This window comes from Podarcis gaigeae, assembly GCF_964106915.1.
Source record: "Podarcis gaigeae genome assembly, chromosome: 12".
Lineage (NCBI taxonomy): Eukaryota > Metazoa > Chordata > Lepidosauria > Squamata > Lacertidae > Podarcis > Podarcis gaigeae.
Genome location: NC_139688.1, coordinates 18,586,673 through 18,610,912, shown reverse-complemented (window position 1 = coordinate 18,610,912; position 24,240 = coordinate 18,586,673). Strand labels below are relative to the sequence as shown.

Sequence of the window (24,240 nt, the reverse complement as noted above, 5' to 3'; positions counted from 1 at the left end):
AGGTCACCCAGTGAGCTTCATGACTGAGTGGGGTGAATCAACCTGTTCTCCAAAGTCCTAGTCCTATACCACACTGGCTCATACACAAAAGGAAGTACTTCACGCACTAAGAAATTCACCACTACAAGGTGTAGTGATGGCCACCAACTTCAACAGCTTTAAAGGAGGATTGGAAAAGTGGCTATCACTGGCCACTAGCCACAATGACTATCAGCTACCTCCATGGTTGGAGGCTAAATATGAGCTGCTGGGATCCACAGTTAGGGTGAGTGCTGTTGCATGCATATTCCACTTGCAAGCTTCCCATGGGTAACTGCTTGGCCAATGTGAGAACACAATGCTGAACTAGATGAGCCTTTGGTGTGATCCAGCAGGGCTTTATGTTCTCAAGAAATATTGCAAAAAAAAACCCCCACTACTAATCTAGTTCAATATGCTCATGATTAATTTCCCCTTATACTTGATTTTCATATATCCTGTATAAACTGCCATGTAAACATGCACTTTTTGCACGTTTTGTTTACTTAAGGAACATGCTTGCCACAAGTAGTCAAATCTTATTGATTTTTATTTTATTTTTAATCTAGCTTTTAAAATCTCACTGACTTTGTGCTTTGGATGTGTTGTTATTTGTATTTTAATTATTTTTGTATTATCTGCTCTGGGAATTTTTCACCAAAGGGCAGTATACACATCATAAATAAATGAACAGCTTCTTTGAACTTAAAAATAGCTTTCTGTTTTAACTTGTACTCTTCTGATGCTAATAATTCAAGGATTTCAAGGATACTAAAGCACACAGAGGCCCTTGGGGTTTGGCAATGTGGTGAAGAACTTAGTGTTGGTCACAAGGGAAGCACCATTCCCTGCTCCCCTAAATTCTTTGAAGCCACACCTGGAAATCCCCACCTAGGAAGGAGCATTGGTTGTGGCCCTGAGGCACTACAAACACAAAACCACAACAATGTATTATTCAAAAGTAATCAGATCATACTATGACGCTAATCTAGATCACAAGGACTCCTGATTTAGTTCCAATTACAGATAGGTAGCCGTGTTGGTCTGCCATAGTCAAAACAAAAAAAAAAATTCCTTCCAGTAGCACCTTAAAGACCAACTAAGTTAGTTCTTGGTATGAGCTTTCGTGTGCATGCACACTTCTTCAGATATGATGGTATCTGAAGAAGTGTGCATGCACACGAAAGCTCATACCAAGAACTAAGTTAGTCTTTAAGGTGCTACTGGAAGGAATTTTTTTTGTCCTGATTTAGTGTCTGTTTTCAGAACAAAATGCACTTGGCACATGGGGTGGGGGGAGACCCCTTAAGTCTCAAGTTAACAGGAAACCTCTTTAGACAGAAAGCTGAATCTATTCCTGTAACAGTTCTCCTAATCTCTTCACAATTTTTTCTACCTGACTTCTCACCCTCTTACTTCCCCTCATTTGGTTTCCCCTATTCCTTACAGAAACTGCTGGTCACTGTATCTATAAAAAATACAATACTACATCCAGTGTAGAAAGCCCACCAGATGGGCTGGTGGGGACTACCTAAATAGTATAGAAATTTATTTATGTATGCAACCAAAGCTGCAAGAATGTTATTTGCACAAAGAAATGGAAGGAAGAAGAGGTCCCAACAAGAGAAGAATGGATACAGAAGTTAATGGACTTCTGTAATTTCTCCTCCCGCTTCGCTGAAGGGACGCTTCACCACTTTCCCTCTCTGCGCTGCACCTCTTCAGCACTGAAGAGGCACTGTGCAGCTCTCCCTCTCTGCACAGCGCCCCTTCAGCGAAGCGGCAGGAGAAATGGAGCCCCTTCCGTTTCTCCTGCCGCTTTGCTGAAGGGGCGCTGCGCAGAGAGAAAAAGCTGTGCAGTGGCTCTCCAGCAAAGTGAAGCCAGGAGAGCAAGAGGGATCAATTCAGCAAAAGCAACGCAAAGCCTCCTGAGCACAGCGGGAGCGCTCTGGGTCCAAAAAGGGTGCCCTGCTTTTAGTGTCACACTACTTCTGTACCAGCCATTAGAAAAACATGAGCAGACAAGCAGTTAAAAAATGAAAAACAAAAAATGTCAAATTCAGTCTTCCAGACATCCGTAGCTGTGAAACAGCAAGGAGGAGAGGGGAGGAGAAAGCAACACAAACTAAGGAGAGAGAAAGGGGGGAAAACACAGCTTTGAACATCAGGCCAGAGAAACAGATTTTCCAATATTTTATGTGACATGATACAACATCAGCTAAGGACAAGGAAACACAGGCTTTGCTTACATGGCAGCTGACAGTAACTAAAAAAGGAAGGGAAACAGCTTACACTTTATTGGTTCATGGGGTCCGTGCTGCTTTTACATCTAACTGCTTATTCCTTGAGAAGAAAATCTGATATTTACAAAGCAATGAGTCACTCCATACCAGAGAGTTGTTCCCAGAATATGTATCCTGGCCTTTGTGTCTTGCTGTCTTATGTCTAGGGACGCCCTGGCAGGGCCTAATTCCCTAAAACTTAAAAAAATGTATGTGAGAGACAGGCAAGAGTTGGATCCAAACTATCACAGGGTGCACAAATCTACCCAAATAAATGTCACAAATTCCCAGATAATATATGGAAAATAATTGCATTGGTTGCTGCTCTTAAGAAACAAGGTTATAACCCAATAATAAACCCACAACTTTTAAAAAATGAAAACATTTGTTTGCCATATATTATCTTACAGTTTATTATATTTAATTGGGTAGATTTGTGCCCACCTTAAGTTATGAATGTCTGTTGTCTTCCTGTTTAAAAAAGGTAACTCTCTCCTGGATATAGTGGTAAAGGTAAAGGTAAAGGGACCCCTGACCACTAGGTCCAGTCGTGATCGACTCTGGGGTTGTGGTGCTCATGTTCTTAACCTGAGGTACCACTTTAGCTAATGGGGACTCCCGCCACCACCATGCAATTTCTGTTCTCATCCTGAAGCAAAGTTCTTAACCCGAGGTACTATACTGGGCCAAGTGCTCCTGTTTGTCATTCTTGTTGTTCTTGTTCCTGATGTTCCGATAAATCCCTTTTGAGCTGAATCTCAGTCTTGGATCATGCCTGAACCCACCTACACTTCAATGTACATGACACTTCTCCTCAGATTATCCTCAAAACACACTGGCAATGGGACCACCACTTCCACCACACTTGTATGCAGCAGGGTATCTTTGAAGGCAGCACACACAGTTCTATTATCCAATAGCTCTCTGGCACTTCCTGCCCTCCATCTCACACCTGACCTGCTGCCTGAGGCAAGTACCTCACTGCCAGTATGGCCCTGCATCAGGGTGAGGATGAAAGTACAGCACAGCTGCTGTGTGAAATGGCATTGCCCTGCGCACAAATAACATACAAAGAGGTAAGAGAAAAGCATATTTCTATTGTAAGGAAAGCATATTTCTATTGCAGCAAACTCTCACTACATTGTGCATGCCCATCTATCTTCTCAAGGCATGCTGGATAGCCTTTATTGTGGAGCACACTCAAGAGCCTCCCTGGATACCTCTGGCCAATGTTTTATATATTTTCTTGGGGATAGGCTCAGTGAGAAAATATTCAGTAAGACAATTTAAATAACAATTAGAAACACACAGAGAGAAACGACTACAACTGATAAAAAACCAATTAAAAAGCGGTGGATCAGTGATTAAGAACTCAAATCAGGGAAGTGGAAATCCTATATTTAAAAAAAGAGTGGAAGAGAAGGGGTGAAAAAGGTCTCCCAATCAAGGGAATACAACAATTTCGGTGATTATGTTATTTTATGTACATTTGTGTTTTGGTCATCCTCTAAGGAATTAGGGCAGAGTAGGACATCTTTACAACTCTGTGGGCTAAGCTGAGAGATACTAATTTGCCACAGACCACCCTATGAGCTACATAGTTGAACCAAGAATTTTAACCTTGTTTATATAGGTTTCCTGGCTCCATGTCTTATCTAATTAAAACATTTCTTGCCAAAGCAATCCCAGAGTGCATTACATTAAAATCAAATACATAAAGGTAAAGGTAAAGGTACCCCTGCCCGTACGGGCCAGTCTTGACAGACTCTGGGGTTGTGCGCCCATCTCACTCAAGAGGCCAGGGGCCAGCGCTGTCCGGAGACACTTCCGGGTCACGTGGCCAGCGTGACATCGCTGCTCTGGCGAGCCAGAACCGCACACGGAAACGCCGTTTACCTTCCCGCTGGTAAGCGGTCCCTATTTATCTACTTGCACCCGGAGGTGCTTTCGAACTGCTAGGTTGGCAGGCGCTGGGACCGAGCAGCGGGAGCGCACCCCGCCGCAGGGATTCGAACCGCCAACCTTTCGATCGGCAAGTCCTAGGCGCTGAGGCTTTAACCCACAGCGCCACCTGCGTACATTTGTGTTTTGGTCATCCTCTAAGGAATTAGGGCAGAGTAGGACATCTTTACAACTCTGTGGGCTAAGCTGAGAGATACTAATTTGCCACAGACCACCCTATGAGCTACATAGTTGAACCAAGAATTTTAACCTTGTTTATATAGGTTTCCTGGCTCCATGTCTTATCTAATTAAAACATTTCTTGCCAAAGCAATCCCAGAGTGCATTACATTAAAATCAAATACATAATACACATTAAAACAAAACAGAAAGGAAAAAAAATGCAACTTTAAAAATAAAACAGCTATGCTGCAATCCTTGCATAAAAACCTTGGTGAATAAGTAGGTCTGCAAATGGCACAAAAAACTCATAAGAGTTAGCATCAGCTGTATCTGAGAAGGTAAGGAATAAACAAGGTGCCAGTACCAAGAAGGTTGTCTTGTTGTTGCCACTTGGTGAATTTCACTTAACTGTGGCAGTAAGAGGGTCTTCCTCATAAAGAAGATGCTTTATTAGATATCTAGGTCCCAATCTATATAGGGCTTTATACTGTATGTCAATACAAGATCCCTGAACTTGGCCTGGTGTGGTATGTTCACAATCAGCAGTCCCAAATGACAGCCTAGCCATGGAATTCTACACTAGCTGCATCTTCTAAACAAATCTCAAAGGTTACCCAATCACCGTGGCCAGGTAATGCCTGTCTAGGAACATCCATAACTACCTTACAAGCCAACCCCAGTCACTTGCACCTTCAACGACAGTGATGGATCTAAGAGTACCACCAGACTATGTACCCATTCTTTCAGAGGGAATGCAAGCCCATCCAGAACTAGAAGAATGCCTAATTCCTGAACCCTAGATTTGTCAGTCCATAGAGCCCCACCTTGTCAGGATTCAGTCTCAACTTATTGGCGCTCACTCAGCACACAACTACATTTTGTTATGAAAACCTTCTGGAAGCCCATGGGAAAGCACAACTTTGAAGGATCTAGGGAAGTCACTTTATAGCTTTATGGCTAACAAATTCTCCCTCGGGGAAGCTGGGAGATGAGAGACATATTTTGAGAACAGAAAGCATACAATACTCCCTCAAAGCAAAAATTGTACTAGTAGATGCACTACGGAGCGGGTCAGAGTTTGAAACAAAGGGGAAAGGGTATGATGTAATGTTTGAAGATCTGCTGCCCCGCTGCTTGTCCCATTGCCTTATACTGTAGAAAAACATGGCTGGAAAACACAACAGACATGTACAAAAACAGACAAAGTGTTCTTCTCATTAAGAAATCGGTACTATCAGTGGCGTAGCATGGGTTGTCAGACCCGGGGCAAAGCAAGTAATTTGCGCCCCCTAACCCATGGATTTGCACCCCCTAACCCTAACCCCCAGATGTTGCGGCCGGCCCCCCCTGCACCCCCCACGCTACGCCACTGGGTACTATACTGTGACTCCTCAATGGCTTCCCAATAGCCTTTGTCTGTTTTTGTACTATATTTCAAGGAGTTTGAAACAAGGAGTTTGTTCTTAGACATAACTGAGTGTAACATAGCTGAGTTACTCTACATTGTTAATGCTCAATGAATCCTGTTTACAAAGCAGTGTGTGTTCCATCTCAAGGCTAAGTGAGACCAGCCCCTCTTCCCTTGTGCCTTAAGCTATGGACGAAGTTGCTGCTGGGACTGTGCTAGTGCAAACCCCCTTCCTAGAGGGATTATGTCAGCTGGTACTGGGCTGCAGATTATCAGCCATTTCGGATAAATTGTTTTTGAATTGTTATGGTTTTGGTGTTAAACTGCATCATTTTTTATTGGATTGCTTCCCCCCCTCACTAATACGCTATGTGCTTTTTGATAGGATTATATTGATGAAAGTGTTTTTGTTTGCTAATGTGTTCTTATTGTTGTCATCAGCTTTGAAATCAACATTGATGCTGGAAAAGAGACATATAGATAATAAATCAAGTCAAATCCACACTTACTGGAGCATAGCAATTGCTTGAAAATAAAAGCCTTACAGGGCAAGGTAATTATGTGTACCAGCTCTTCACTTAGATTGAGAAATGTTCTCTATTCCAAATCAAAACCAGAAAGGTTGTATTGGCAAGAGTGAAAACTGGGGAAACCATGGAGGATCTCCATGGTTCAACATGAATTTCTCTAAACACCTACATTTCAAGAAGCCTTTGTTGCTGTGAACTGGGTTTTAGTAGTGTGTCAATAATGAATCACCATACATGCAAGAAACATCAAGCGCTAACTGAGTATTGTTTTGTTTTGTACAAATGTTGATCCTTGTGCAGATGCAACATAGATGTTACTTGTTTTATTCCACCTCATATGCAGCTTCACTAAAACATGACATAAACCTATGTCAATCTTGGTGCAATAGAATCCACACTTGATAGAATTAGAGTCATGTTACAGATGATGACAGAGTGAAGGAGCATTAAATGGTCCCTTTAAAACATGCTTAAATTGCTGGCATTTTGAAAATGCATATTGAAATATACATTGCCATGAAAATCATAGGTCCAAACTCTAGTTGCATATACAAATCCTACCTGAACATGTCCCCCAGGCCTTTGAGCATTCCTTTCTTGGCTTTAATTTTATCCTTTTCTTTATCTCGATCTTTCTTCTTGTCCTTCCCAATTTTTTTCCGGTCTCCTTTATCTTGACTGCCATTCATGTGTCTTTCCAGTGAATGGGATGGCTGGTCACTCGACGTAGAGACAGATTCTCTACCTGATCGTGAGCTTTCCTCAGTATCTTCCTCCACTGAAAGAGTAAGGTAATTTTAGTAGGGGAGGGGGGGGGAGATTAAAAAAAATTATCTGCTGCGATTCAAGACAAATAGAGTTGAACACCCCTTATCCGTTCATCCAGAATGAACAGCCACTACACTCCAGTAAACCACCCAGGTGGTAAACTGCATGACTTTCTCTGCTTGTATCTGGAAAGCTCCACACATAGGGTCCATGAAACTGCACATATTTTACTGTACAAGGTGAGGTTTTTGGTTTAACTTGCTTGCTCAATATTCTGATTGCTTAATAAGCCAAGAAATGAATGAGTCTTTTGGATAAATATACATAGCTCATTTGATCCTCCCTTGGCCCAAGCAGGCAAACTAGAGAGTCCTCCATTGACTATAGTTTGCTATTTCATGCTAACCATGAAAATATGCTTAATTGCTTCACAGCAAGCCAGGATATTAAACCATGGTTTGAAGCTGACTTAATATCATGGCTTGTTCCAAAGTTGTTAATCATAGCAAACAAAGTGCAATGGAATACCTTGGTTTGCTTGCTCCCTCAGGCAAAGGGGCTGGGCTTTATGTCCAAAAGACCAATTCATATCTAATATTATTAAGACAAGATATGCTAATCTGAACATGGTCTATATATTGACAGTTGAGTTTACAATGTTTTCCACTATGTACATTTACAACATAATTCTCCATTTTAACCTTGGATATCAGCTCATTCTTCACACCCATTTTCAGGAGAAAACGAAGGATGCAAAATTTTTCTTAATGCAACATACACCTTGAAGACTGAGATATTGAAATGAAAAATGGGCATGTTCATATTCAAGGCACAATCCTATATTTCAGGTTCAAATACCAACTCAGTCCCACACTGGCTTTCATTTAGGCTGGTGAATAAGTAAAACATACCATAATACTATATCACCCTTGGGCCCTGAGGTATCACAGTGGTTTTCAAAGGTAGAGCAAGGCTGAGAAAAAGATGCAATATGCAGTATCTGAAGAGAGGACTCAAGGACATTGTGCTTTAAGGCAATGTTAAAAATACAAATTAATTAAAACTAATTTATAATACTTGACATTCAACAAGGATAATGATAATAATAATGCTGTTTAATTGCTTATTGAAGTATTTCTATGCACATTTCCCTTCCTATTAAAAACAATCAATCACACCTCGTGCAATTCACATTATTTATATACTGAATATTCAAAACTTGTGATCCTCATCAGTTACCTCAGCTTTGCCAATACATTAGCGAAAAATTGCAAACATGTTCTAAGACAGTATGCTTCTGAATATCACTTGCTTTGGGGGCAACCTCATATTTTACTTGTCTGCCTTTTATTGCATTGCATCACATTGCTTTTAGGGATATATACCTCACACTCCAATAACATTTTCCAGTAGCTTTCCAGAGCATCTTGTTGGCTACTATGGGAAATAAGATGCTGGACTAAGATGGACCTTCAGCCTACTCCAGCAGGACTTTTCTTATCTCATCCACTGAGGGTCAGGGAACACACTCATTCAGTAGGTTTGGACTTCCCTGCTGCTTTGCAATTCATTTCATGCAATTTCTAATATAACTTCATTTCTACAATTTCCATGCAACAACAGAACTTTATTTTAGGCCACTGCCAGCTTATTATCAACTGCTTTCACAGAGCCCAGCTCAGGGATCAAAGGACTCAGGGCTTCCTTCTCACACTGCCCTCCCCAAACCACTTTGCGGGGTTGGGGTCTGCCAGCAACTGAAATAATTCATTTTCAAACAAGCTTTTGATTCGACCATTGCTTAATGTATTGATTGGAAGGGATGTTGCTGCTGTTTTCAGTGTGATTGTTTGAGTTTTAAGGTTGGTGTCACTGATGGTTTTATGTTTTCTTTTGTATCTATAAGATGGTTTGACCAATGCCTTTGTGGAAGAGAAAAGCAGGGTATGCATTCCTGAAGAAATAAAATGTTGCCTCATTATTATTCCTGTTCAGGCAAGAAATTCAAGTTCTGATTTTTGTGATAGTTCATAGTTCACTGATGACGTTACTAAAAAGCACTGGGTCGGGGGGAAGAGTTAATGAAAAAGTGCAGACGACAATCCCCCTTTCCTATTTTAGCCACTAAGACCAAAACACCAGATTGTTCTTTAGGATATGATTCCAAGAGCAAAGACATGTTTTACTTAAGAGAACTGCAAGAAAGGTATTGTGAAACTGCTCTCCTAATTATGTCACAAAACAGAGAAAATGCTCATAAGAAACTGTAGTTATTGAACGTGAAGCTGTTCCATAACTGAGCTAGACTGTGTATTGTGTTATTTAATACAAGCAGAGTCTCTAGCAATTAAGACTCAACAGAGATTAGAAAGCTCTGCCAATTTATTCAGATTCAAATGGCTTGCTCTCAGACAACGCACCAGAGAAAGAAACTGTTTCTTATCAGCTATTCCAAGATTTCGAAAACAAGCACTGTGATTCATATGATCCAAATACCCCAAGCGGTCAGCTGTGACTATCTGATTATACCCATTAAAATCTATAGGTACCCTCTGCCAAACTTAAGGTCTTCCCATCTGTCTTTCAGGCTCAGTTCAACGGTCTGAATGGCCAATTGTTCTGAGTGCAGCAATTATATTATGGTTTTTTAAAAGCCCCCACAGTAAAATGTGGTCACATGGTGCGCACGTATATTTTTAGAACTCATTGCAGGACACTGATCAAGATTTCTTTATGAAACAATTCAGAGCAACTTATCGGAATAGCTCAGTCAGTACAGCATGAGAATCTTAATCTCAGGGTTGTGGGTTCAGGACCCATGTTGGGTGAAAGATTGCTGCATTGAAGGGGGTTGGACTAGATGACCCTTGTGGTCCCTTTCCAACTCTACAATTCTTTGATTCTATTACCTTCGGATACAAAAGGGTCAGCAGTTGACCAAATGAAAGATTACTGTTTACAAAGGAAAAGCATTTTCTACTAGAATTTTACATTGCTTTTACAATGAAAGAAAGGAGCCTTCTAAATTCTGAACTGTTGGGGGAGGAGAGAAATAGCTGCAAGGGGGATTTGAACACAACCCACCTCCATAGGGTTTAACTGAACACTAATTCCCTTCCCCACCTGTATAGTGTATAGTGGCATGTATAGTGCCACTTTAACACACTTGATCCCTACCTAAAATGGAACATCTGCATCCATATCAAATAGTGGCACACCCAGTACAGCTGCCAGATCATTCTATAGTGTTCTCTCTCTCTCTCTCTCTCTCTCTCTCTCTCTCTCTCTCTCTCTCTCTCTTTCTCTCTCTCTCCTCCTTCTCCCTCTCTCAAAAATACATGGTGCCATCCTGAATGTTGCAAAGGCATTTTTTCATACAGCACATAGTTGAACTGTGGAATTCATCCCCCACAATATTTAGGGATGTCCAGCAAGTTGGACAGCCTTAAAGGAGGATTAGAAAAATGCTTGGAGGAGAAGGCAATCCTTGGATACCAGCCACAATGGCTATATTCTGCCTCCAGTTTGCATCTGAAGAACAGTTGCTGGGAATCACGTGAGAAGAATGTTGATGCACTCAGGACCAGTTTGTGGGCTGCTTATGGGCACTGCTTGACCCACTGTGAGAAAAGCTTAAACATGGAGCACTTGTGATCCACCCATTTGTGTCCCACTTCCTATGGGTGAAATCCAACTGTTCCCAGAGTCTCATAAGAAGAAGATGAAGAGTTTGATATCCCGCCTTTCACTCCCCTTCAGGAGTCTCAAAGCGGCTAACATTCTCCTTTCCCTTCCTCCCCCACAACAAACACTCTGTGAGAGGAGTGGGGCTGAGAGACTTCAAAGAATTGTGACTGGCCCAAGGTCACCCAGCAGCTGCATGTGGAGGAGCGGAGACGCGAACCTGGTTCCCCAGATTATGAGACTACCGCTCTTAACCACTACACCACACTGGCTCTCATAAGAAGGGCTTTTGACCCTCTTTTCGAAAAGGTGGGAAGGGGTTTTTTGCTTTCCTTCTTGCAGACCTGAGAACACACGCCAACAGCTCTAGGTTGTTGGGGAACCCTGCAGAACAAATCAAATGGTACCATAAAGGGCTACCAAGGGAATCAGAAAGAAACCCTTCCCCTCACTTGTGTTACGGGGTACCTCCACTGGATTCCACCCTGTGTCACTGGGTCAATTAGACAAGACTGATAACATTTAGCTGCTCTGAACTGCCAGATTTGAAATGAAACTGAATTAATTCTGCTGCTGCTATTGAAGGAAATATTTCAAATGTCCTTACATTCAATTATGCGATATTTTTAGAAGCAGGCTTTTAAAAAAAGAAAAACTAATATAAAATAGAACAGTGAACTTGTAGGAGCAAATTTGCTCATTATGACAGGCGTTTCTTAAAATGTAAACACATTCATAAAAAGCTGAGATTGCAGATTCATTTTTCCAACTCCCTGTGTCAGTCGACAAGCTAAGTAATTAATTACCTCAGCTTCCCCAGCTCTTTTCCATTCATAAACTTTTAATGTTTAAAGGTAAAGTAACTAGATAGGTGTGGGGGGGACCTGCTGGGATACATTCAAAATACTACAACATTAAGGTTAAAAAAATAATAATTTCCATATAATTCTGTCCCATTTAAGTTCATTTGCTATTCACTCTTTTTTTGAGCATGGACTGTCATTTTACTAGCCCATTGCTGCACCATTCAATAATTATACAGGTTACGTTTGAAGAGATTCTTTTATGTTAATGACATTCTTCTCATGTTGGGTCACTCTTAGGGTTAAAGAACTGAAAATGTAAATGAACGCCCATTAGGGTGGGTAATAGCTGATCATTAACTTTATGCTTTATTAGATCTGCCAACCTTACATATTCTAATTAAAGAACAGCCGTAATTTTTCTTCACTTTATGGATGAACTTCCAATGCTGAAATTTTTCATCCTAAATGCAACTTATTTCCTCTCTCTCTCTCTCTCTCATTAAACTTTAGAACCAAAGTGTTTGGCCCCTTCCCTTTTCATTTAACTCATTGTCTTGCTGTTAAGACGGTACACAAGGAATCTTGATTTTTTTTATTTAAAAAATGCTTTGTGTGTCTGCATCTAATCTCATCACTTTTTAAAATTCATTTATTGCTGTGTGTGTTTCTTTTTGTAAATCTACCAAAGAATAAAATAAAATAAAATCAGGATTAAGACTTTTTTCAGGACAGAGGAGGGTATGTGTGCTGGGTCCCATTGGTGAAGTGGTTGTACTCTTGCCCTTTTACTGGTAGAAATGCTTTGCAGAGGGGAGACAAAAAATGGGGGGGCTGAGAAGGGTCAGTTGTGGGGAGTGGGAAATGTCTCTATTTTCATCTGAGGAATGTTGGAGGGTATAATATTGGCTACATAAACATACATTTTTCTGCTGAGGTCCCAGTACATTAAAATTTGCAGTAATCTTTGTTTTGACAAATGGGTATTTTAGAGCTTGCAAACAAACCAACCAAATCACAAAATCCATAGCATGTTAGAGTGTGATGCAAGCCTGCAAAGATGTCATTATTACGCTAACACTGTCAAGCATTAATGTTCTCTTTACCCAAAGGTAGGCAGAGATGCTCCTGCAACTGCTGCAGTCCTTATGTAAACGTTTCCACTCATATTGTTCCTCCATATACCCCGCCTGGCCCTTTGGGCGATGCTCTTCTTTCATTATATGGTATTTACATGGATCCAAACGGATCAAGGCAGAAGCGACCATTTCAATTGAGGCAAAGGTAATGGGAGTGTGTCAAGAATGTGCTACACACCATACAGAACACAGAAGAGATGGTGCTCTATCTGAGAGAGATTGCACATGACATAAAAGCCAGGATATGGAGCAGCAGGGATGGGGGTTGGGGGAGAGAGACCAAGACATCAGAGTGGACCAAGTAAAAGATAGTCAAAGTTGTTGCTGAAAGTAGGATTTACAAAGGGTGGAAGAATTTGGAAGGAGTCAGGCAGAAGAAAACAGAAAAGAGAGAAAGCACATGGGGACATGGTTGGGAGAGAAAGAGAAACGAAAGCAAGAAATCTTGAGATGAGTAGGTGTTGGCTAGAGGAGGATGGATGTTGGCTGAATTATCTATTATACACTGTGAACAGGAACTCACTTGAAGGCTTCCAATGTGAATTGACTTTGTGGCTACACCACTTTTAAGTGAACTGTGGAAATTTTGCACAAAGAAGACAGAGTGGGAGCGGGTGGGAGCTTTAAGGTGGTGAACAAAAATCTTGGCGGAGTAAAGAGAACTTAACAGGAAGCTACGTTAACAAAAGACATGGTGTGATCAAAGGGGCAGGCAGGGTGAAGAGGGGAGGAATTAACTGAAAGAACCATCAGTAGTGAAAAGATCTTTAAAAGGCAATTTTAAAAAGGAGTGTACATGGAAGAGTTTACTTACAGGTTTCCATGCCTTCATCATCCTCATCTGCAACAGGTTTATCATACGATTTGTCAATTGCAGCTCTGAAGCTCTCATTGCACCCTCGCCCTCTGATTATCCGCGGCCGTGGACGGTGGAAAGGAATGTCACCATTCAAAGTTACCTCAGCGACTGCTGTCTGCAAACTTTCTAATGAACTGGATTTCTTCAGGCCTAATGAGGGGCCTACATCTCTGGTTGGGGAACCTTAATATTTTTTAAAAAAGAAAAAAATAATTAGGATTAGCAGGGAGGACCCTCACACTTGATTATTCACATCTACAGCGACAGTCTACAGGAATGTGCTTAACATTATTCACATTATCTCTATACTCTGTAGGGAATTCTAGGCAGATTTGTTGGTTGGAGCAATGAGCGTGTCAAGTCATACACTATGAATTTGACAAGGCTAGTAACATCCCACTTTTCAAATTGGTGGGAAGTTAAAGTCATCACTGTTATTTCAACCATTTTAATGAGAATAAAATAATTACCAAGCTGGTTAAAAAATAGAGTACAAAGATGTCAGCACTATATACTTGATTGGCATAGCCAGTTAATTTTGTTTTTTAAAACAGCAAAAACAATCCTATGCAAATACTGGAAATAATGAACATTAAGGAGATTTTATTGACCTAAAATTAGCCTGCATTCTCAGAACAGTATCTGGGGAAAATTCTGCCTCACTAGCTTCTTTCATGGAGTGAATTTTAATAACCTGCACTTAAATATTACACTGTTCCCAAGAGCTTGTCTACATAGATTTTTTTTTCTTTTGGATTAATTAACCCATATTAGTTAATATGGTTATAATACATTAAAACTCATGTCAACACTTATTATGGAGTAAATGCAAGTAATGTAAATTTTTTAACCTTGATTAGGAACAGGGATTACCCCAGCATGATAAAAGCACTAATAATCTCCAACAAACACTCGCAAAGAGAATATTAGCTCACAACAACATTAGTAAACTAAAAGAAAAAATCTCTATTCATTGGAAAAATAAACAAAATATTTTTTGAATAGCATGTGTATGAATCATTTCCGTGAACTTCATGGACAAACTACTGCACTGAAAACTTAAGGGATTGGTCCAATAAAATGTAACTTTTGAAATGCTATTCTAATTGAATTTTTCTCCTGGGTTTATTAATGGTTGTCATCAAAATTTCCTACGAAACACTTTTGTAGGAATTATTGGTGCTATTACCATGCTAAGGTAATCCCTGTTTCTAAACAAAGCAAGGAAACTCACTCTCTAGAAATATTTTTATGTCAGTGTTATTTATGCCTAAACTAAACTAAACTACTAACTTAAGTAAGTGAAACCATTTCCTGAAATGCAAATACTGGCAGAACCCCCTCCTGTGGTCAATTGGTTAAGGTTGGGAGTTAGCCAAGTGCAACTTCCCTATGTAGCAGCTGTCATGACCAATGCTGACTTAGTGAGTGTTGCTGGAAATGTACTGGTCACTGTTTTATTTCTTTATTTCTTTATATTTTTATTACCATCCTTCATCACAAGCTCTCAAGGGCAGTTCACAAGATAAAACATAAGATTAAAACACAAGCTTTACCATGCTGTGGTGTGTTGATATTCTTCCCATGCTAACCTAACCCCAGTTTCAAAGTCAGCAGAAATAAGGAATAGCATGTAACCCCAGAGAGACGCTGGTCTCACTCTGTATAAGGCAGCTTCCCTTATTATATGTCCTTTGCAGATGTTCACCAAAGACAATTCCGCAATTGTGGAGCAGTTTTTCTACAGGTTCCAGAGTTACATATGAAATCCTTGGGATATAAGCTCTTTTATACAGTTAGATGATCCTTACACCAGGATCTGAAAACTAAGTGGGTTTCAGATACCACATCAAGGGAAATCCTGGTGAGCTCCAAATGTGGTTAATACCGGTGTCCTTAGGTGGGCTTATGGGAGAATTTGTTCCAGGGAGAAAAGGCTCTAAGGTGAGGGGTCAGGTGAGTTGGTTCCCAATTTGCAAACCAAAGTCAGCATGGAGCCAGACTTGCATCTGCTCCACCGCCTTGCAAGGCAATTTACTAAGGGATTACTCACTGCTGAATGACAGAACAGGGAAACAGCTATAATGGAGTTCACTGCCTATAGGGAACCCAATACAATTCTTAAGTCATGCTCACCGCTGCATTCAGAGCATGTGGGAGCTGATGTAGCAGATCCAATAGTTGTCTGGAAACAGCTACGTGTCTGTGGAGTCACAGATCAGTATAAATACAATGAATTCACACCTCCTCCAAATACCTCCCATCCCACAGGTCCCCCATTTTTTGAAAGGGAAGAGACCTGGGTATAACAGGAGAGAAAGGACAGCTGGTGGGATGAGCAAGAAAGGAAAAGGAAGGTTCAGTTCTTCCCAGCTGCATAAACAATCCTTTGCCTATGCTTGCAAAGAAATGTCTGGTGTGAAGATTGCACATTATTACTTTTTCCAGAGGACTATTTCATATGTCAATGTGTTAAGAGAAATCTTCACTGTAGGTAACTACCCTGCATTTTACATCAACGTAGCTATCGTTATATAAAACTATACAGCTAACTGCAGTTATATAACCCTCATATTTAGTTTGATGATTGGTTTATTTTTCAACGTTTAAGTCTACACAAATTCAATCTGAGAGACAGCAACACACAAAAAAGTTGGTGAACTTTTTGAAAGTACAAAGGATAAGCAGTCGTGAATAAAGCAGCTGCTGAATAGATTTATTCCTTAAACCAATGGAAGTAAAAACATTATCCTATTATGTGGCAACTTTAAGTTCCCTCAGTTTCAGCATTTCAATATATATTTTAAATGAAATGCACATCAATCTTTTTCTAATTACCAAGTGGCTCCATGCTCCTTTTGTAAACAGTAGTTACATTACGTACCCATTTATGCTCATAAGGGACCCTGAAGAAAAGGCCCCATTTCCTGCTACCCAGTACGGCTCACTGTGAGAACAATATTTATGTAAGTTGCACTATCCCAAAGGAAAAGCGTGATGGGATATGACCTAATGTTCCCAGAGTACTGTAAAACTAATAATGGATTGCAGAAATGGTAAGGATATTTATTGAACTTGGGTGGCCATCAACATAACTGTGGACAGTTTGCAGACGCTGAAAGACTGAAATAACCCTACATAAGCAGAACATGTACCACGATGATAAAAGCCAATTTCTGTGTTAACAGTTCAGTTTCACTGGTACCTTCACTGCAAGGAAAGGGTTCTCAAAACTCAGGGCTTGGTTGAAGACACAACTAAGGCTGCAATCCTGTATACTCTTGTTTGGGAATAAGTCTAATTAAAGTCAAGTAGGCTTACTCTTTCACAGACAAATATAACATTGTGTTGTAGGTTAAGCCATTGGTTTCGATGGGATTCAAAAGATGACTAAACTTTTTTCAGGATTGGGACTTTTTTCCATAGTAAATTGAATGTGATTGCATCTTAAGGGGCTTTTGAAAAGGACGACAATCCCCTGGGAAAGGCCTCCCAAGACAAAACCCACTGAAGCAGGCAGGAGTCATACAGATTGTTCACAAGTCTTGCAATGGTTCAGAATACTCTAACAAACAGAGTCAAATTCAGCCTTTCAACCGTTTCTTCTCGAAATTCACAACACATACATTCACCGTTTCACTTTGTATCCCTGATTACAAAGGTCCCTTTTTAATTCAATGTCTCATCTGAATAGGTTAGCACAGGCTCATTCTTTTCTTCTGAAATATATTACTGAATTAGAGAATGCTTAATAGTGATGATGTTGCCAATAATATGAGCATAAAATGCATAACATATAATTAATGTGAATAATGTTATTCGTAGCTACAATGTTCTGGCTCAAATAACAATAATTCATAATGCTGAGTGCACTTTATAATAATCACAATGCTAAAACTGAGAGAATCAGGTTGAATTCCTATTTTAATAGAGTTTTCTGAACTGCCAACATTGCTTTGAGATAATGGCCTTGTTTTCACAACAATCACTATGAATGTGCTGATCTGGGCCACTTTGTCCTTTCTGCTACCACTGGAGAAAACAAATCTTGATCCCTGGCTTAGAGTTATGTCTGAACCAGAGATGGTAGTCCTTTTCATAAGCTTTGTTCTTGGCTTACTAACTGTGGTTCGCCGTAGGAAAACCAGAGGGCCAACAGATGGAGTGGACAGAAAAGTGCTCCTGTATTCAGGTTCATGATTAGATGTGCCTATTGCTCAACACAGTTAAACTAAATCAAAGTGCTCCAAAACTCCAGTTAAACAGATATTTCAAAATGGTGTTTAGATGCTTCCTCATGTTCAGCCTAGCTGGGATCAACAACAGTCAGATGGATGTAACCCAGGCAGAGGGTTTAAGGGGAATTTGTGCAGAAGTGGAAAACTACATGTCTCACCAGTTGGCCAAAATCAGCATATCAGCCCTGGAGTCTTAAGAATTGGCTATGGCCTGCTATGTAATTCTTCTAAGGTTAATGACTTGAGTGCATTTATACAATCATTAATCACAGATCATTTTTAGCTATGGTGTCTTATTAGCATGGTAAGGACATTTTATCAGTGCAACAAGCAGACGTTTGGGAACAAACGTTTCAGATTCTTGATATCTGAGCTTTTTTTCACTATTACACTGGTACAGTCCCAATAATTTCAGTGAAACTAGATAGTCAGTGTTGATAAGTGAATAAGTCCACATAATAAAGGGGTAGTATTTTGACCTGTCAGGGGGGGACAAGACCCTAAAACCTAGAACTGCAATTACATCCATTACTGGAAAAGATCATTAACCCACCCTCCCCACTGATGAATGGCTATAATGAACATAGTGTGTTTGAATAAGGCTTTTTGTTCCCAGAGAGCTATTGTTAGCATTATGACAAGGTGAATATGGAAATAGCCCATCATCGTTACTGTATGCTAAGGTTGAATAAATGAGCCATGCTCAATTGCTACTGAATAGACTTCTGACCTTTGGAACAAATTGTAAACACTGACAATGATGAGGCAAACCAAGTGAACTGAATAAAGAAAAATAATTTAAAAAAACTATTATAATACATTCTATCCTAGTGAGAATCTTACTTTCCATTTGAGGCCAACACAATAAAGCCCAACTAGTAGTTTTAAATATGTTCCAGTTTATTCTGCCAACATACATATGTTCCACTGTTTTGAAGTTTATATATTTCAGTGAATATGTATCAGTTTTACCACACATATTAAACATTTACCTTTAATAACCTAAGGTGTGTTTTTTTGTCTGAACTGGTAACATGGATTCATTCAAAATCTCAGTTTTTCATAACCTGAAAACAACAGGTTATATGAAAAATCTGCTCTGCATTAAGTAAAAAAAACAAATATTTATTTTGGTTGGCTCAGATGGTTTGTGGCTAAGGGTCACTGCCCTGTAATCCAAGTGTGTTTTCATGGCTGTTAACAGAGGCTGCCATATGGAACACTTTGCATTTTTACAAATAATTCCAGAAATTAGGTGTCCTTTTAGTGGTCAGGTCACTTATAACAGGTTGTGCCAAAAACTTAGTCAAAGAATGCTAACATCCTGAACCCAAGGGGTTTGGACCTGATTTGACTTGCTCAAAGTAAGAGGGTAGTATACAAAACCAGGGGAAATCAAGAAGGATTTGATCAAATGTTTGATCAATCTGTTTCTTTGGGTGATTTAATATAGATGAGACTGGAGGGATGTGAAAATGTGAATCTAGGCCAAAACAAAGGAAAGCTGGTAAGCACTCATGGATGTGTGGGTGGGTTTGTTTGTTTTGTGAGCACAGTGGGTAAACAACAACAACAAAACAAACCCCAGGAGTCTGCGTTGTACGATATGAATTATAAAGAGAAACTTGCTGTTCAGGCATGTTAAGTTTTCAAGGTAGATGTACAAACAAGCTCAATGTCATAAAACTAGAATATTAAACTATTAACAGGGCCATTGTAACCGCTTTGCAGGCATAAATGCAGCAAAAATGTGTAGGATCGAAAAGTAAGAAAACTAAATTTCATTTTTTGTTAAATTACCATTTCATCACATCATTTTGACTCATGCCTGTCAGCTCAGGCAATAGTCACAGGGCTGAATAATATAAATCTAGCTCTTTAGAGCTCAACCAGTCATATAAAATGAAGCACATTTAAACTTTGCATGCATTGATAAATGCCACTTAACGAGACTAATCTCAGTATGTAATATATGCATGCAAGTTATTGCAAGGCTGTGCCTTCTCACTTATTAAGATCTACAAGCTACTCCAGTTGTTTTACAAATGCTACCATCCCACCAGTTCTTTTAAATCTCGCTTTCCAGTTGACTGTTTATGTCTCACGATGTGATTAAACAGAGAGCCAATTATCTATAGAAAAATTAATAATCAGTGTACACGGGCTGCCCTATTCAATGAGTCATGCTAGAAATAAGTAATATTTTCAGGACTAAAAGGTGAATTGTCCCTAATTAGAGCTAAGTAATGTTACTGTTTTTGTGTGTGGAATGTTACCGTGTCCTCTAGATCTACCCTAATTAAAACAACATTCCAAAGGTCAAAAGCTAACTTGCATTAATAAATTATAAAGGCTCATAATTGCAGCTAGTGCATTATTTTAATTGGTAATAAATTCATTCTTTGGAAGCTGGCATCATGACCATTACAGAAAAAAGCAAAAGGCCTGCAATGCGTGCTTTATAGCACATTAATCTCTTTATTTGAGTCTTTTGTTCTAATATCCAACTAGGAGAGTATATGGACAGTATGAAACTGCACCTCCACATTATGTGATTGCCTACTTGTTGCAAAGACAGAAGTTCCATTTAGGCACATAACCCAAGATGATGGAACTTTGCAGTTAAAAGCAAATTTCAAAGTCTGGCATTATCAGCGCCTGTAGATAAATACCAAGGATTTCTAACGGCATTTTGCTCTGTTGAGTCTGTAGCCCAAAGAGCATATTGTTGAAAAGCTCTAGGGAATAATATTGTCTTTTAACAACTACATTTTGAGGACTGAGTTCCTAGACTCACTCATCTACATGTAATTTTTGCACGCTTGTTATTTTTCTATGATACTGAACATTCGTTAGGATATTCCATATAATCTGAATTATTTGTGACAATAGAAAAAGTCATGCAACTATTGAAATATTATTTTTCCCATGCACTGTGATTGGCAGCTATGTAATTGTGGTAAGCTGCTTTGACCAAGGTTTCTATGGCAACCACCCTACAGTCAATTCTTACCTGTTTTCTGGTCATCCATTGTACTGAGCTTAGTCTCGTCAGCTACTGTTAAAAGGTAAATGTATAACGGTTAGCCCTGTTAGTGCCCACATCCCACATGCATCCACTGTTTATATTCTCTTTAAAGTTAGAGGACACTGAAAACATCATTCTTCATGCAAATAAGCCATGTTATGCAGACTATCTTGATGGGGCAAAATAAAGCCCAGCAACAAACCTAGTAACCATCATGCATTATGTCAGTCATTTCCATGTCACAGCCAAAAACAATGTTATTCACATGCTAGCATACACAACTAGCAGAGACAAGTTGCCACACATGTCTGAATGCAGTGATTTGAGTTTTTAAAGCTCCGCTGGCTCTTCTAAAAGCAGTATGTATTTGCATACATTGAAATTTCTTCTACTTAAAAGAAAACCATAAAAGGGTTGGTTAGAAATGCTTGAGACATATGATTATAACAATTAAACAGGGGGCAAGGTGGACAAATGAATTTTCTTTGCCTTCATTTAACAATATCCCTGCAGGACTACAAGGTTCATCATGGTACTCCCTTACTTACAGAAATATTAACCTTTCTGAGAATTCATACATCATACAAATAAAATGGGGATGACACTTTATTATATGCTACCCATAAGCGAGCATTTATAAAATGTTCTCAGATTCTAGAATATAGTTCCTTACATGATCCATTCCCACAACTGCTGATTAAATACGAAAATAATGCTGTTCATATGTATCCCATTACTGATTAAATGGTATCCTGTTTTGATTTTCTAAAGAGCAGGTATCTTGCTACTATTAACTTGTGCTTCAGTGAGAGTTGCTATGTATCAAATTTTACCAGTCACGGCATGTTATCAGCTTTCCACAATGAAGAGTACTGTGGCACCATAAAAAGGTCCTCAAATTCATCAAGTGATTGCATAAGTGGATAAATATACAAATATCATGAGAATGGATTTGGGGTGGGGGAAATTTCCACACCATAAATCTCTGGTCAGGACCATTCCATGCAGCAGGTTTATTTTCTAGACAATACAGTGAAAGTATGCATATAAACACCAACTTAGACAGATACCAACTGGCAGCTGCACATGACAATATATATTTCATACACACACACACACACATACGCACACGCACAACATATTTTTCCATATATCCTCAGAACTTAGTGATTAAGCAGTCTATAAATCTTACTAAAATAAATAAAATAAGAAGCAGATTGGCCACATAACAGGTCCAGCAGAGGGAGTACAAACACACAGTGTCCCCACAGGACCCATACTTGCTTACAGACTACAAACTGAAGCAGCTCCTTAACATCAGTCTCCATATTGGCCAATGTTGTAATTCCTGCAACATCTGACATTTGCAAACCTAGATCTCAAAGGAGACTGGGAATGGCTACCTCACTACAGAAACTAATAATCTCTCTTTACGTGTTTATTTATACTACCCAACACTAGCAACCACTAGATGAGAATCTACTCTGATTGGATCGTATATTAATTTGTTATCTGCATAGCAACTGACACCTGTGCCATTGTCTCCTGTATTGATTGGTACTTTGTCGGCACTTTGGAAAATATGTCTTGTAGTAAGTAACTCCTGAATACCTTATCTGACCTTGTCAGCGTATCTATTCAATTCTCTAGGTGAGCATTATCGTTTGCAAAATGCTCAAGGTAAATCCTACAGGTGTCCATTCCTTTCTGAAGGATTGGAGCAAAAAACAATGGTTGAGCTTGGCTGTTGACAGTGGATCATGCTCTGGGTGACAGCTGAACATGCATATAAGCATGTATACTGTTTCTTCGTAAGTTGGTGTTTGTATACACAGTTGCATGGTGGAGCCAACTGGCCACATGGCATGATCCATATATAGGTTGATGGGGTGGTCAAATTCATTGAACACAGTCTTTAGGTATGCACTTACACCACTCACCTTACTAGGCCTATTCATCGTGAGGGCCCTCTAGTCAGGAATGGATCATAGCCATTATTGTCTTCACGCAATTGAATATAATATGTAATTGTGCTCTGCATAGTAATTTGACATACGAACTACTGCATCTTTCATGTCTTGGCATTTTTGGCTTTCTGAATCCCACCCCCTCCCGTCTTCCAGTTTCCATGGTTTTAATATCAATCCACTTATGTGCCACTTCATGCTGTTGAGGAAATGAACTCTGGCTCAGAAAACTTGCATCACAATAAATTCTTTAGTCTTTAAAAGGCCATAAGACTCTTCATTGTTACTGCTGAAGCAGACTACCATGCCTACTGATCTTGAATTTGTCAGTGTAAAAAAAAATATCATTATATGATGCCCCTCAGGATGCAATCCTACACACTGCTTTTTTCTGGAGTAATTAAGATCAGTTTGAGGATGCCAAACCAGACAAGTTTTCTTTCTTTTCTTTTCTTTTCTTTCTACAACTCAAAGCCCCACTGATGTTTTAATGTGGATCTGAGACCTTGTGGTGGAACCAGGACTTCGGCTAGACCATGGAGTCCAGAGTGCACTGGACCAGATCCCATTGACCAGATCCCTAGGCCTGGAAAATCCAGAGGCTTTATATTGTTTGCCAATTGCAGGAGCTGATGTTGCAGGTTGGAGTTATGTTACAATCATTCCTAAGTACAAGGCCTTATCAGTGCCAAAACCGAACAGACGTTAGTTGTTTAGGAATTATTTTAAAATGCAAACTTGAATTATTTGGCTTTTCTGTCTCCTGAAAAGTACCTCATCATATGCACTCACACATTCACGTATCATGAACCATTGTATATAACATGCATCTGCACAAGCATAACGTTTGAAATATATAAACATTAAAATTGCATAGACACACATAATGCTCTTGGATCAGACCATATCAAGACTTCTTCATGCCACATATTGAATCCAGCTGCACGGACAAATCAAATGTTTGGCATAACAAATAATATAACTGCAACACGAAAAACAAACAGTATAATTGCAACCTGAAGAAACATGTTGAAATACAACACGGGGAGAGGGGAAAAAAAAGAAGTCAAAATTTAATACCTAAGTCCATGCTTTTGGATTTCCGTGTTTTAACAAAGTCCAACTGGCTGGCATCTGAAAATTGCTTAGTGCGCTTTTCTGACATGCTCTGGCGTCCAAAACCCTCTCGCTGGAAGGCAAGCGCTGGATCAACATCTGGACTCAGAGTGCTGTAAGGGAAAGGGGGAAATTAAAGCATACAAAGCACACACCTATCATAGTTGTGTAATAAAATGTTTACGTAAAATATCAGCCAGCAACAATTTTTGAAAAATAGCAACTTATAATGTTCCATATCAAAATATCAAGTGACAAGCATATTTGCAATGGGTG

At 39.6% G+C, this 24,240-nt stretch overlaps 1 protein-coding gene across 6 annotated transcripts in view; it reads right to left on the bottom strand.

Moving 5' to 3' along the window:
- PARD3 (par-3 family cell polarity regulator) overlaps positions 1–24,240 on the bottom strand; it is a 563,676-nt gene that overhangs the window by 139,541 nt on the left and 399,895 nt on the right. For 3 of the 6 annotated variants that reach the window (XM_083704625.1, XM_083704621.1, XM_083704623.1), the window contains 4 exons: positions 23,929–24,077; positions 20,867–20,911; positions 13,571–13,798; positions 6,924–7,140 (listed from right to left, as the gene is read on the bottom strand). In XM_083704625.1, coding sequence (XP_083560751.1) covers positions 6,924–7,140; positions 13,571–13,798; positions 20,867–20,911; positions 23,929–24,077 — 639 coding nt within the window. The remainder of the gene's footprint in view (positions 1–6,923; positions 7,141–13,570; positions 13,799–20,866; positions 20,912–23,928; positions 24,078–24,240) is intronic. The other 3 variants (XM_083704626.1, XM_083704622.1, XM_083704624.1) reach the window with 1 other exon arrangement.